The sequence below is a fragment of the Rhineura floridana genome, chromosome 20, assembly GCF_030035675.1.
Source record: "Rhineura floridana isolate rRhiFlo1 chromosome 20, rRhiFlo1.hap2, whole genome shotgun sequence".
NCBI lineage: Eukaryota > Metazoa > Chordata > Lepidosauria > Squamata > Rhineuridae > Rhineura > Rhineura floridana.
The window spans coordinates 17,115,120-17,130,499 of NC_084499.1; the positions used below are offsets into that span (position 1 = coordinate 17,115,120).

Consider the following 15,380-nt stretch of genomic DNA (forward strand, 5'->3'; position numbering starts at 1 on the left):
TTTGGTTCTAGCCTGGCAGTCCTCATTTTCCACATGCCTAAACACTGCCTCTCTTTCCCTGCCCCCCCCCTTTTTTTCTTTCCAGCATTTGGATCTAGCAGCTCGGGCCCTGTGTTTGGGCAAGCGGCCAACACCAGCGGTAGCCTCTTCGGCCAGGTAATCCTCCCGAAAGTCTTGGCGCGCACCTCATCGTGGGCAAAACTGTCCTGGAGGGAAGCAAAAGACCCCCTTTTGGGTTTGTGGATTGTATCCACCTAAGTTCTGCTTGGGGCAGACCCATTGACACAAATGGATCTAAGTCAGACGAGCTCATCATTTTCAGTGGGTCTGCTCTGAGTAGGCGGCTGGAGTGGAACTGGAATCCAGCATTGTCTGGAGGGCACCGCGTTGCTTAACTGCCCTGCCCTAGATCTACCTAATGGTAGATTCAAGACACACAAGGACATACCTCTTTACGCAGCACAGAATAAATGTACGGAACTCACAAGGCAATGTGACAGTGGCCGTTGGCTTAAATGGTGTTTAAAAAGAGATTGGACAGAGCCATTCAAGAAGGTAGCTCAACAGCTGTTAGACACAGTAGCTAAATGGAGCTGCCGTTTTCAGGGGCAGTTTTCCTCTGAATATTGCTTGATAGCAGTAGGGAGGGCTACCTTTGTGGCATGCTCTGTGGTCTTCTGGGAGGCATGTGCAATCTATCCCTTTTTTAAAAAAAACATGTTATTGACGGATGAGCAGTTTTCAGGTATTTTGTTCTCTTGGGTGGTAAGCAGTGCTAGTCCTACTCAGAGTAGGCCCATTGAAGTTAATAGACATGCCTAACTTAGGTTCATTTATTTCAGTGGATGTGCTCTTGAGTAGGACTTAGTTTGAATGCATCCCATTGCTTTTATAAATTTGATTTTAATATGTGTTACGCTATTGATGTTTCAGGAATTGTAAGTCACTTTGAGACATCATTTTCTTGTTACAGCAGACCTCTTCCAGCGGGGGTCTCTTTGGGTCTGGAAGCAGTGCAGGGAGAACCGGAGGCTTCTTCAGTGGCCTGGGGGGGAAGCCAAGCCACGAGGCAGCAAATAAGAACCCTTTCAGCCCCACCAGCGGGGGGTTTGGTTCATCAGCTACCCAGAGTAAGTACCGCCACGTGCTCAGTGTTTACTCTGACAGCAACTCTTTCTTTTTACTCCTGATCTGGCTGGTTCACACAAGGCATCCATTCCCCTCCATGACCCACATCACCAAGGGCCAGCTTGCATGTGTGAATGGTTCATCCTAGATAGAATTTTCCCCTTAGCAGAGTGTTGTATGACTTGAGTCTGCACTGGCAGCAGCAGCGAGGAATCAAATATTTATTACGCTCAACCAACCATTAAAGAAAGCGCATAATCACAACCTCAAAATAACAAAGATGGCAAGTTAAGAGCAAACAGTCATAACAGGTCCAAGACATACAAAGCATTCAGATATATTGCCACCTGTTCGGTAAAGGATTTATTAGATTCCCCAAGGAATATACTCAGAAGGTCTTTTAAGGATCAACCAGGAAACTTCCTCATGAGGGAGTGAATTTTATCTTCTCTGGCACTTTGATCGAATCTGCAATTTAAAAAATAAACGAGAGATTGTTTCAAGCGCTAAATCAGCTGCGGGGGAGCATTTGGCCCTCCAGATGTGGCTGAATGACACCTTCTGTTAGCCCTAGCAAGCATGGCCAATGGCCAGGGATGATGGGAGTTGTCATTCAGCCACATCTGGAGGGCCAAAAGTTCCTCACACCTGCTGTAAATGATTACAGTACCTATCCTTGAAGGGGAACTTTAGCAAGTCTGCCAATTAAGGAACTTGGAAGGTAAAACGTTAAAAATGCATCAACAAAACTGATCTTCTGTACTTGGGTATTGTTAGAAACATATAGATGTGGCGTGCGTTTGTTGGAGGCCGACCAAGCCAGGCTCAGTGAGCACGGCGTATGTGGCCCATTAGCTACAAGGAGCTGAGCGATGAAACTTATATGTGCGTGAACAGGAACCTAATTCTTATGCCAGCCTGAAACCTTTAGCTTGAACAGTAGCAAGACAACTGGGCTGGGCCTGGGAGGGGCGGTTGATTTCTAAAGGGACAGAGGTGGGGAGGTCAAGTGTGCCAAGGGCCACCCCTCCATTCGGGTTCCTGAGATCCTGTCGTTAAAGGTTCCGATTTCCAGTCTTGGTTGATGTGGGCTCAGGTCGGTGTCAACATAAAGCAGCTTAGGACCTTGTCAAATGTCCCTCCCTGAGTAAACCTTAGGAGCCTTAGGTGTTAAGATTATTTATTTACTTAAGAGCATTGGTACCCTGCTCTTCAGCCACAAAGGCTCCTGGACTAGGAGTTACAACAAGGCAGTCCCTGCTCGCAGGCTTACAATCTCAACCAAAAAAAGCACAACACGCAAGGGAGGAGGGAGAGGGCGAGTAAAAGCAAACGCGGGCACCCGTTCCTAAAGAGCAGCAAAGATCTGCCGCGAGGGCATTTCTCTAGGTCCCTCTCGTGTTGAAAAAGAGGCAGGTCCTCTCAGGCCTTTTAGACCTGTTTTTAACGCTGCCTTTGGCTAGCTGTGTTTCCTTTTCTGCTTTGAAAGTATTTGTTGTTAGTGCACGTGTAGCTTTTGAGTTTACATTCGTTTAGTTCAGGGGTGAGGAAATGGAGGCCTGGGGAGAAAACGCAGCCCTTCAGACCTCTCTGCCTGGCCTGTGGAAGTCTCCAGGCCACGCACCCTCACTGGCCTTCCTTCTCTTCCTCCCCAGTGTTTTTGCCTGGCTAGAATGGGAGGCAGTGTTGGTCATTTGAGCTGCGCGTTTGTGATTTTATGATCTTACAGTGATTTAATGATTTTATTGTAAAGCGCCGTTATATTTTTGTTACGAATTGGTGGCTTACAAATATTCTTACAAATTAAAAAAAAAAAGGGAGTCACTCTGAGAACGTGTATTGAATGATCCAAATTAAATACATACACACATGTATATAAATATACACACACACACCATATATAGCTATTTTTAACTCTGGAGAGGAATTTAGAGAGACTCTGAAGAGGAATGAGAAAAGGGGGCTGAGTGTGGAGGAAGAGTGTGTTCCCTGGGCCCAGTCCCTTTAATCTAGAGGTGAAGAGATTTAGGAGCACTAATGTGTGCCTCAACCTTGAGTAACAGAACACTTTCCACTTGCTCAGAGGCACGCTGGTACTCCTATGGACCTTCCAGGGCCCTGGAGTTCAAAAGAGGTTTCTGATTCTAAAGGTTGGCAAGGCTTTTCTCATATGTAATTGGGCCTGGATATAGGGGCACTTTGAGAAGGCCCCTTCCTCACATTTGGCAGACAGAATGGAGAGGCCAGCAGCAGCACTGGGCTGAGAGAGACCCTCCGCCCAATAATAATAAAAGATTATCCTGGCACAAAAGTAGCTTGGATTCAGCCTTAACATCTTGAACAGGGGTAGGGAGTCTGGGCCCTCCATTTGTTGTTGAGCTCTGGTGTGGGGGGAGAGAGGATGTGGTGTGTGTATATGTGTGAAGTTCAGCTAATAAGTCTACTAGTCTGCAAGTCAAAAAGAACTGGTGCTTTACAAAAAGTGTGCTGTTTGCCTGGAGAAGGTTCTTTCTCGCCATAGGCGAGCAGCTACATGGTAGCGCATGGACCAACCTTGTGCCATTTTAACACCCTGGTCCTAGTCATGTTCCTCTCCCATTGGGCTTTGAGCACTTTAGGAAGGGGGGGCTTTTTCTGATACGTGAGAAAAGTCTCTCCTTTCTCCCTCAACCCAGGTACATCGAGCCTTTTTGGAAACAGCGGAGCCAAGACCTTTGGATTTGGCACCACCGCCTCTTTTGGCGAGCAGAAGCCAATGGGCACATTCAGCTCTGGCGGAGGGAGTGTGGCATCTCAAGGCTTTGGGTTCTCCAGCCCGACCAAAGCAGGTATTAGTTTGTCCGTGTATCTTGCTCTGAATGTAGGAAGTGGCCTTACGCCAAACCAGACCTTGCATCCATCTAGCTCAGTATTGCCTACACTGACTGGCAGCAACTCTCCAGGGCTTCGGGCAGGGAGTCTCTCCCAGCCCTACCTGGGGATGTTGGGGATTGAACTGGGGATCTTCTGTGTGCAAAACGTAGAAGCTGTACTACCACTGAGCTGTGGCCCCCAAATTGTGATGCACTTAGACGGACCTTTTTCTTTAGGGAGAGATGGGCAGAACTCTTCTCCCACCATGGGGAAGACCCTCATCTTTTGAATGGCAGTTGTGTCATCCCTTATATCAGGATGAGCTCAATGCATCACCCCATAAGGAGCTTTGGCTTTGAGTTCACTTGTAGGATGGCTGTTGAGCCCAGCAGGGCAGGTAGAGCAAAGGGCATTGCAGGGCCTTGACGGACAAGCCCCAAAATGTCTGCGATTGGCAGTATTTCTTGGATGGCGTGCAGGAGGTCAGTTGCGCAGTCTGAATTCGGTCAGCTGTGCTGGGCGTGTAAAAGGATCTAGCGTGCGCCACTAAGAGCCGGTGTGGGCAAGGTGTCTTTTGAGTAGCCAGTCCTTTTTAGTGATTGCTTTGCGTTGCTTTCAAACGTTTTTACGTTGCTGCACATTGCCCTGATGTTTTGCGAGAAGGTGATGTATAAATAACTATTATAAATCAATAAATAGGTGCCCCATCAGAGGATCTTGGTGATCAAGGTGGAACACGAGGAGCCAGGTGGCCCTTCAGGTACTTTGGGCCCAAGTTGTTTAGGACTTTGGGAATTCATACAAGAAACCGGAACCTGGCCTAGTAGCAAATTGGCGACCGGTGCAAGTACTAGCAACCTGCTTCACCATGAGGTGGTTAGCTCCCCCGTGTACCCACTGCCTCTTGAAAAGTGCAAAGAGGAAGGGAGTGGAAGGAGTGTCACTCTTTTTCACTTCCTCTTCTCAGCTGTTTGGTTTTTTCCAAGGCTCAGATCGGTAGCTGGACAGAAAGGTGAGCAGCCAGGAGAATAGGAGGCAATCTGGAAGAGTGTAGGAAGGAAAAGAGAATGAGGGATGCTGCAGAAGCCATTGGAGAGAGAAGACACACATGCACACACACACACATACTAGTAAACCAGGTCCTCTTGATGTTGCATAATTTTTTCATGGGTTCCCCCCTCTCAGCACCACCATCATATTGCAGATCACATCTGTCTCCAGATGTGTAGGAGGGTGACTTAAAGGGGGGTAGTAAAGAAGCAACTGGGGAGGGGGGCCCTGGGTAGTTCCCCCACCCTCAGACATTTTTTGTGGGGTGGCCTGGGAGAGGGCCTTCTCTGTGGCAGCCCCTAAGTTGTGGAGCTCCCTCCCAGCAGAGCCGCATCTGGCACCTTCCCTGTACAGTTTTCGGGAGATGCTGACGGCACACCTCTTCACTCTGGCCTTCGACAGAGATATGTTTTCGGGACCCACCCTATTCCTGTGACTGTAACTCCTTTTAACTGTTTTTAATGTTGTATTTTAAACCTGCTCTGGGACCTGATGGTGATAAGTCTGATAATAATAACAGCAGTTGAAGTGGTGCCCATGGCACTATCTCAGTGGTGCCCATAGGGCCAAAAAATGTTGGCGCCCCTTGCTTATTGGTCTCAACTCCTTGCATGTCATGGCTGCTCGCTTTTGCGCCCACATCCTGCTTTGGGGCTTCCCATTAGGGCATCTGGTTGGCCACTGTTAGAACAGGATGCTGGACTAGATGGGCTCCCTTTGGGCTTGATCCAGCTTCAGGGCTCTTCCTTCATTCTTAACTTGCAGTGCAAGAGGGATCCCGCAAACCCTGAAGGCCGTAGAGAAAAATTGACGGCTTTTGGACAAAGGTGTAACTGGATCTCTAATCTCTGTTAAATAATTCAAGTGGAGCTCTTTTTTTTTAATTATTTTTTTTCCAGACAGTTGTGTTTACAATTGGGTAGTATCTGTTACATTAGCCGGGACTGGAATTTCACCCAGGGTATTAAAATGCATCCCCCAGTTAAAAAGCAAAGACCTGTTGGTAGCCAATTCTTGGCACAGGCAGGCAGCCTGCCACAAGATGGAATTGTAGGTTGAAAAGTACCCATGTGTAAAACGGTAGGGTTCTTTGGGGAGAGGGTTAATTCCATCCTAGGGATGATTAGCAAATGGACTGAAAATAGGACAGCCAATGGTGTAATGCCTGTGTATATAAACCTATGGGGCGACTTCATTTGAAATACAGCCCATGTTCACCTGTTGCTGGACTGCTGTGGTTTATGGGGGATGCGCACTGCACTGGGGTGTGCAGCCCAGTTGTTTCTGCTTCGCTGCTCCCCTGGTGCATGCGAGAGAAACAAAGCGAGCCTGGGATCTCAGTTTGTTTGTCCCCAGCAAGCCTGGATTGCCAGCCAGCCTCAGACTATGGTTTGTTGCCAGCTTACGCATCCTGTCTTCTTCAAGAGAAACAAAACCATAGGCCCCCGGTTTGGACGTCACAGGAAGCCAGGCTGCATAATGGCTTTTCTGGCTTGTTTTTCCTGCTCATGCTAGAGAGAGGATTGGGCAGCATGCAGGGGTGCATTGCTCCTTCCTGATAAGCCAGCAACCCCTGGCTTATCGTGACCTGTGAACACAGCCGGTGTACAGTTCTGTCTGCTCGGGGAAAGGGCAGCGAAATTTATCATACGAGAACATTTCCTAAGAGGAGAGACTTTGGGTTATTGTTTTAGTTCAGATGTGGGGAGCCTTTGGCCCCCTCAATGTTACTGAACTATAGCTGTCATCATCCCTGGCCACTGGCCGTGTTTGCCAGGGGTGATGGGAGTTCTAGTTCAGCAACATCTGGAGGGCCAAAGATTCCCCATGCCTGTTTTAGCTGAATAATTTTATAAGCCTCTATCACAGGAATGGGGAACTTCTGTTGCTCTCCAGATGTTGCTGGACTCCCAAATCCCATCAGCCCTTGCAGCCTGCATGGACAATGGGAGTTGTAGTCCAACAACATCTGGAGGGCTACCAGTTCTCCACCTTTGCTTTGTCAGATTCATGTGTCTTAACACATAGGTATGACAGAGGCGAGGCTTATAAAATTACTTATGGTGTAAAGGAAGGGTGAGGTAGAGACGCACGCACGCACGCACGCACGCACGCACGCACGCACGCACGCACGCACACACACACACACACACACACACACACACACACACACACACACACACACACACACACACACACACACACACACACACACACACACACACACACACACACACACACACACACACACACACACACACACACACACACACACACACACACACACACCCTCTTCCATTATACTAGTTGCTAGGCAATAGATTCAGGACAAATAGAAGAAATTCCTTTTGGACAGTGTAGAATTTAATGTATGGAATTTGCTGCCACAAGATGTGGAGGGGGGGCTGCTGCCGGGTTTGGTGGGCTTGAAAAGGGCATTGGAGAAATTCATGAAGGAGGGAGAGATTTGTCCATGGTTGTTAGGCTGATAGCTCAAGCAAGGCTCCATATTACAAGGCAGTATGCTGGGGGTCAAACAACCAAGGAGGGGGCTCTGGCCTTTATGTACTGATTGTGGGCTTCCAGAATTTATTTATTTATTTGTTTAATTAAGCTTATATACCGCCCGACTAGCAACAGCTCTCTGGGCGGTGAACATTAAAAATACAATAAAAATAACACAATACAGTATATCACAATACAGAACTGTACAACGAACTGTACAGAATGCATCTGGCTGCCTGCAATATGGGGACATGGGATTCTGAAATGGATAGGCCAGGGGTGTGGAATGTTTTTGAGCTGGAGGGCTGCGTTCTCTCCTGTGCAACCTTCAGAAGGCCAGAGGCAAAAGTGAGTGAAGCAACAAATACAGATTTTACTAGCCTGGCAGCCTCACGGTTACAGAAACTCTCTTCTGATAGCATTATGCTTAGCTCCCACAGTACAGACTTTCAAGCAGGTTTCGAACCCTTTTCATTTTTTCGAGGCTGCCTTTCCCTGAGCATGCAAACAGCCCTCTGCGATTTTAGCGCTGTTTTCTCAGTTCCAGCACATCTGATGTCCTTTGCATCCTTTACTGAAAAAAGCAGCTTAGAAAATAACTTGGAATCAATAAAATGAAAAGGGGAGCAGGAAATGCCATCATAGATCTGCCTCTGTGAAGTCCTGCTTTCTTCCCAGTCTGCTTGTGATGGGTCAGGTTTGTGTGTGTGTAGCTTGCCTCTAGGGTGCGATACACAGCTATGCTGAAATGGTTGCAGTTTTGCTGGCGACATCGGGAAAACGCTACCTTAGCAACTGCTCGCTTTTTTTTTTTCCTTTTTGCCGAGAGCTGGTGGCTGCAGCTGCTTTTGAATGCAGCCTCTCTCCAGCAGGCGTTATTGGCCTGTCCTTTTAAATTCATGTCCAAGGGTTTTCTTTTTAAGGACATGCCTGCAGAATCTAGCCACCCCTTTTGCAGTAAGTGCTTTGGAGGGTACACAAGGCAGCTCTTGAATGAGAAACTCCCGTCCCCCCCGCTTCCCTCTCAAACCTCTCGATCTGGTGCGTTTCCGTGTGCAGCTGGGGGTTGGGATATGGATGGATGGATTGGGGGGTTGTTTCCTGATTTGCAATTTGAAGGCATTTGGCCTCTCCAAATGCCGTCTGGAGGTTGACATTCCCTTCAGACTCGGCTGGCAAGGATGGGCAGCCAGAGGAAGTGCAGTGCTGTGAATCCGAGAGATCGGCAAATCTCTCTCTCCTCCTTGCATGCATCTTCTGCGACTCTCTAGCCGAGGCCTGCCTCTCCCCAAGGCGGTTCCTGCCTCCTTCCTCCCCCCTTTCTCCATTTTGCCTCCCAGATTAACCATTGCTAGTAACGACACACACACACACACTTTTGCAGCGAGAGTTCAAAATGCTGGATTCTGACACACCCAAGAGGGTGTCGTTGAGCCAGATGTCTGCTCACTCTTCAGACGACTTCCCCCCATTTCCTCCTTTTGATTTGTGGTTTGAAAGGGGGGGGCATTTTGCAAGTTTTCCTGACCTTAAGTTTTTCAGGATGAAACGGTCAACCTTTGGAAGCGCGGCGGTGGCTCTGAGGGCCCCCACCCCCAACGCTACCACTGTGCAAATAAAGCTTGTATGCTGGGAAATCATCTAACTTTTGTTCGTTTGCCTGTTTGTCCTTCTTGCATCTCTCTCTCTCTCTCCCCCCCCTTTTTTGTTGTGGACTTTTGATGCAATGTTCGATTATTATTTTTGTGTCCCCTCTCTTTTCTTTTTTTTTGTTTTGCCTCTGTGTTTGCTCAGGTGGCTTTGGAGCTGCTCCTGTGTTCGGCAGCCCTCCCACTTTTGGGGGGTCCCCTGGGTTCGGAGGGGTGCCAGCATTCGGTTCAGCCCCAGCCTTTTCAAGCCCTCTGGGCTCGACGGGAGGCAAAGTCTTCGGCGAGGGGACGGCGGCGGCCAACACAGGAGGATTCGGGTAAGCCAACCGAAAAGGGGGGGAGTCTGGGGACAGGATTTGGCTGTCCCAGACGTCTACTTTCCTTTTTGATATATTCTGCAAGGCCCTCTGGAACTCCCTGCCTCTTGACATTAGACAGGTCCCTTCACTGTACAATTTAATTTTAGTGGATTTTTTTTACCTGCTGTTTAGCATACTTAGGGCAGGCTCCCACAATGAGGTATGTAATTAATAAAGCACAGTTCCAGCCACAAAATTACAGTTCCATATATAAAAAAGATTCCATATAGAAAAGCACCTGTTTCAATAATAATAAATTAATTTTTGTCATCTGTCCCTCTCCTGGAATGCTGGACCCAAGGGAGATTGTGCAGGTTTTAAAAATACAAAGCATGCTTAAAACCATACAGAAATGTTTAAATACAAAATATTTTTAAATATAAAAATATATGAAGAACCAAATCCATAAAATCCTTAAAAACTTCAGTATGAAGGGTGAAAATTTAACCAAACGCTTGAATACCTGCTGAAAATGTGCCTGTTTTAGCACATGATTTGGTTACGTTTGTTTTAAATCTGTTATTGGTTTTTATCTTTGGTTTTTAGGGGTGGTTTTATGGCTGTTCAGGCAGGCCTATGGGATTTCTGGGGTGGGTTAGGTTTTGATATTGTATTACTGAAGGATGGTTAGATGAATTGCTGTTAATATTGTAATTTGCTGTATATGTTTTTATACTGTTTTTATATTGTGTACGTCGCCCAGAGTGTCCGTTTAGGCGGACAGATGGGCGACTAATTAAATAACATTTTATTATTATTATTATTATGTATGCTTTGTTTCCAATTGGTTTTTGCATTTTAATCCTGTTTTGTATTAATTGGACTTGTGCACCACTTTTTTCTTGAGCAAGCAGTTTACAAACCGCTTGCATAATTTATACATTAGTATTATTATCATACCCACACACGAAACGATATGCACAGAGGACATGACATGATCGATGGGGCTAGAGTCGTGTGACCTGGAAGAAGCCCTCTGGATATTTTCTTTATTTGTTCGAAGCATTTGTACGCCAGAAAGGTTCCCAGTCCCACTTATGTACCATCGGTTAAAGGGAAACACCTCCCTTACAATTTAGAAGACGCGACACAGAAGGACAAAGGATCAGGGAAGGAAGAGGCTGTTACTTACATGGAGAAGGGACTGCCTTAAGAGGGCTTAAGTGTGCATCTTTTGCGCCTGGCTCCAGTTGAGGTTCTGGAAAGCACCTAGTAGGCCCCGCCATCTGCCCTCCCCTGATCTAATGAAATTGATGGACCACGGAGCCCAGACCAGCTTTTGCCAACCCGGTTTGCTCCAGCCGTTTTGGATGGTAATTCCCATCCCAGGGTGATGGGAGCTCTCGTCCAAAATGGCGGGGGCTGGCGAGAGTTGTAGTCCAGATCATCTGGAGGAGACCAGGTTGGCAAAGGCTGTTCCAGACAGACCAGAGGAAGCAGCACGTCACTCAGCCCAGAATCAACTTAACTTAGGAGAATTTAAAGAGGGGGATAGACAACTGCCCAGTGAGTGTGCCTATGAACAGCCTTCCAGCATGATACCAAAATGTAAAATGCATGCTCTGAGCCCACCTACCACGGGATGCTGGGCGTTCAGGATAAACCACAGGCAAGGGCCTTTTTGTTTTTTTCCTTGCACGCCTTGTTTCTGGGCTTCGTGGAAGCATCTTTAGCTTGCCCTGATGATGGACTATGCTTCCTATTGTTCGTGGTTGTCGTTTTATTAGATTGCTATCCCAGCCTTCCTCCCGAAGGAGCCCAGGGCAGCCAACACATCAGTGGGAAAACAATACCATTCAAAATAAATTAAAGAACATCTATTTACAAAATTGAAAAGGATTTTGCAACGATGAAAAACACGTCAGCTTCTTGCAGCTAATCGTTTCAAGGAACACTATATTTCGTTCATCAAATGCCTGGGTGAACGGGCACGTTTTTAGATTCCTCCTGAAAGTCAAGAATGGGGGAGACAGACGCGCCTTGCTAGCATGGGTATTCCACCAATAGGGAACCACCACCGAGAAGGCTGTGTCCCAGGCCAACGCCAATGGGGCACCACCAGCAACAAGATCTCCCCTGCCAATTGCAGGGCCCAAGGTGGTTGATGGTGGACCTCTGCCTTCCTCCAACAGGCTTTTACTCCAGATGTGGAACTGCAATCCCGTCATTGCTGGCCATTGGCCACGCTCGTTGGGGCAGGTGGGAGTTGTCGCTCAGCAACATCAGGGAGTGCAAAGGTTCCCCTTAAAGTGTGTTTAGTGCTTTTGTTTGCTGCCCTGAGCTCGTACTGGGACAAAGGGTGGGACATATATAAAGAAATAAACACCTCCCTTACTGTTTTCTTTTGTTTATTCATACCCTCTTTTGACACGCTGCACGTTCTCTTGCTCCCTGGCCCACAGCTTTGGCGGCACAGCTAGCACGGTGTCATTCGGCACCCTGGCTGGTCAGAACACCCCGACCTTTGGATCCCTCTCTCAGCAGCCTACTGGTTTCGGCACGCAGGGCACCGGCTTCTCCGGCTTTGGGTCAAGCGGAGGAGGAGGAGGTACGAGCTCTTCTCGACGGAGAACGGGAGGGCGTTGTTCGGAGGAGGGAGCTGCGTGGGACCACCGGGGCTGTTGTGAGCCGGCAGCACTGGGTTGCAGAGGTTCAGATACAAATCTGGCCTGCCCTGGCCAAATTAATCCAGATTAAAGGAAAGGATGGGAGCTGTTGGAAAGCGAAAGACGTGGCTGTACCTAGCACGCATCCTTTTTGTTCCCCAGGGTGGCAAGCACATAGGAATGTTACTGCAGTTAGTTCAGAGGCGGTTTGGAGGCCCGAGAAGCGCCCCTGCAGCGGCCGCCGCCCTTCCATACAACCTTCATCCACTTGCCTGATATCGGCGGCATTTACACTCTGGCCCCTTCACCGAGGCTTCTCTAAGAAGAACTGCTCTGTTAGTTTCGTTTTTGAGAGGCTGGTTGTTCTGCCCCTCTCCTCGCTGGAACTGCTGGATGCTGGGGTTGGGGGAGATGCCGGTTTTTGACCTTGTAAATGGACTATCTCCCACACTGGTTTTATGCCAGGGTGGGAAGACTTACATCAGGAACTCCCATCTCTAGTTACACCTCGGACCATACAGGCGAGAACCCTATTATTGAAACTGAGTTGCCTCTACCTTGTTGTTTAGTTATCATTTATTGTTACAGTTTTTATTGTTTGCTTTCTGATATTCTGTTTTATATGTTTTGTTATGTACATCACTCAGAGTGGGTGGTAAATCCAGCCAGATGGGCGATTAATAAATAGAATAAAATAAATAGAATAAATACTGTAAACCGCCCAGAGAGCTTCGGCTATGGGGCGGTATATAAATACAATAAATAAATAAATGTAGGAAGCTGCTTTCTAATGAGTCAGACCATTGGTCCATCTAACTCAGTATTGCCTACACTGATTGGCAGCAGCTCTCCAGGACTCCAGAGTGGGTCCGTTCCCAGCCCTACCCAGAGATGCCGTCGGGCATTCAACCTGGGATCCTCTGCACACAAAGCAGATGCTCTGCTCACTAAGCTACGTCCCTTCCCCATCAATGATAAAAACAGTGCAATGAGAAACAAGGACATCCTTTTTAAAAACCGAAAAACATTTTGAAACCATTAAACTCTTGGGGAAAGGCCCTGGCTCACTGGCAGAACCTCTGCTTTGCGCGCAGGAGATTTCAGGTTCAGTCCTCAACTGCATCTCTGAGTAGGGGAGACGGGGGAGACTCCCTGCCTGAAATCCTGGACAGCTGCTGACAGTCAGTGTAGACAATTGCCAGGTTACATGGACCAAACGGTCTGACTGGCTATAAGGCACCTTCCCATGTTCCTTAATTTGAAAGCAGGTCTTTGGTTGTGTGGGTTGGAATGAAAGATGGACGCAGAGGGCTGGAGAGCACAGAGAGATTTGAGAAGGTGTGGCTGTGAATTGGGCTTGGTCCCGAGCACCTTCCCATAATGTACACTTTGCATGTAACATGTCCAGAAATCCTTTTAAAGTTGCATATTTTCCCTCCCTTGCAGGCTTTGGCTTTGGATCGTCTAACGCGTAAGTCTCTCTCACTGTTTTTGGTAGAGTGTGTGTGTGTGTGTCTGCCTGCCTGCCTGAAAGAGAGCTTCTTTTGAGGTGAAATGTATTAAAAACGGTAATCCCTAGCTGAATTTTGAATCAGCAAGAGATTATTTGGTCTTTGTTCGCTCCCCCATTTCTCCTTTTAAGAGCATCCATGAGAAGCTTAAGATCTAGAAGGCGGCGTTTCCTCCCAGGGAGATGATCCCCCCTCAGAAATACACTTCTCTTCTATTCCCTGCCCTTTTTTTTTAATGTAAGACTTTTGCCGACAATATTTTGGAACACTTCACAAAGCAAGAACACATAAAGCACACTGAGGAACGCAGAGATCTCCTGCGGAAGCGAAAAGAGCAGCAAGGTCCACTGACGGGATTCGCGAGGCGGCCAGCCTGCTGCCTTCCAGCTGTTTTAAAGTGAAATTCCAAACACTTTTAAGATGTTTTGTGTTAAAAAGGCTTTTAGTGCTTTATCATCTGTTTGCTGCCTTTGGGAGGAAGGGCAGGATATAAATTTAATAAATAATAACAACTCCCATCCGCTCCTCCCCACCCTTGGCCAGCATGGTCATTTTGGACTGCAACACTCCCGTCAGCCACAAAATGGCCAGCCAAGCCTTGGGTTGGGGGAGGGGGGGAGCCTCTGGACTTCACCTCCCTTGCAACATTTGTCAAAGTGCCTGGAACAGAGCAGGTACCGTGAAATGGGTTGAAAATAGGCAGGCGTCTTTCCACCGGCAGGCTAGCAAGCGTAGGGAGACAGCCCATTCTTCTGCTCTGAGGGGTAGGGATGTGGAGCGGCGGATGCAAGCCTCCTTCTTCCGCTTCCAGCAGACATTTGTTTTCTGATCTTTGCTCTTAAGTTACTTTTGAACCAGAGAAATGGAAGATAGCTCAGATGGAAATGACACACATGCACCTTGGCTGAAAAAGGCTTCCTTTCAAAACTTAAGGCATCCTTCCTTAAAAGCACTTAGCAGCAGCTACTGTGCAATCAGATCTTCAGAGTTAGGCCCTTTGGGGATCTGCTCCTCTTACCCTTTCCTGCTTCCCTTTTTTTGGCTTGTCTCTTTCAGATCCACCTCTGGGTTTAGCGGCTGGAGAAGTTGAAGTGATGTCGAACTCTCTTGCCCTTGCATCAGACGGGCAGGAGCAGAGCAGGGATATATATATTGCAACAGCATGTCAGGATGATTATTTCATTTTGTTTTTTGAGATTGTGTTCTCCAACTTCCTTTTTGTACAAAAAGAAAAAAACTGCACCGAAAAATGCCTATTTTTTTTTTAATGGAGTTGTTGCTCCTCCTCTTTAAATAAAGTATTTTCTCTTCTTCAGTGCTGTTGACCTTCAAAGGTGTGTCTGTAAAACCTTTTTGTAGGGCTACATTGCTGCCACAAGATGTGGCGATTAGGGGTGTCAAAAGGCACTGCTTCCCATTCTGCCCAGCATTCGTTGCGTGCGGTGCTGTCTGTGTTCTGCTGCAGTTCGTCTTCTGCCAAAACCAACGTTCTTCATCACGCTGTCCGCTGTGGCGGAATTACGTAACTTGTGTAAGTTACACTTGTCCTTGAGCTATGCCACCCCATTCATTTTGGCACAAAGGAAACGCAATGCAAACGGAGGGGGAAAACAGTAACCAGTTACTACGTATCATTTGTGGACGGAAAGAAACGGTAACAGCAAATGTCTATCCTATTCACTGGATTGATTTCCCTTTCGCGCATGGGATAAATAAGCG

The 15,380-nt window shown here is 47.5% G+C and overlaps 1 protein-coding gene across 8 annotated transcripts in view; it reads left to right on the plus strand.

The window, feature by feature from the left end:
• NUP214 (nucleoporin 214) overlaps positions 1-14,834 on the plus strand; it is a 74,667-nt gene extending 59,833 nt beyond the window's left edge. For 5 of the 8 annotated variants that reach the window (XM_061604412.1, XM_061604413.1, XM_061604420.1 and 2 more), the window contains exons 30-36: positions 86-156; positions 974-1,130; positions 3,804-3,956; positions 9,331-9,502; positions 11,947-12,092; positions 13,597-13,621; positions 14,718-14,834. In XM_061604412.1, coding sequence (XP_061460396.1) covers positions 86-156; positions 974-1,130; positions 3,804-3,956; positions 9,331-9,502; positions 11,947-12,092; positions 13,597-13,621; positions 14,718-14,751 — 758 coding nt within the window. In that variant the 3' untranslated portion in view covers positions 14,752-14,834. The remainder of the gene's footprint in view (positions 1-85; positions 157-973; positions 1,131-3,803; positions 3,957-9,330; positions 9,503-11,946; positions 12,093-13,596; positions 13,622-14,717) is intronic. The other 3 variants (XM_061604414.1, XM_061604417.1, XM_061604416.1) reach the window with 3 other exon arrangements.
• Positions 14,835-15,380: the final 546 nt, after the last annotated feature.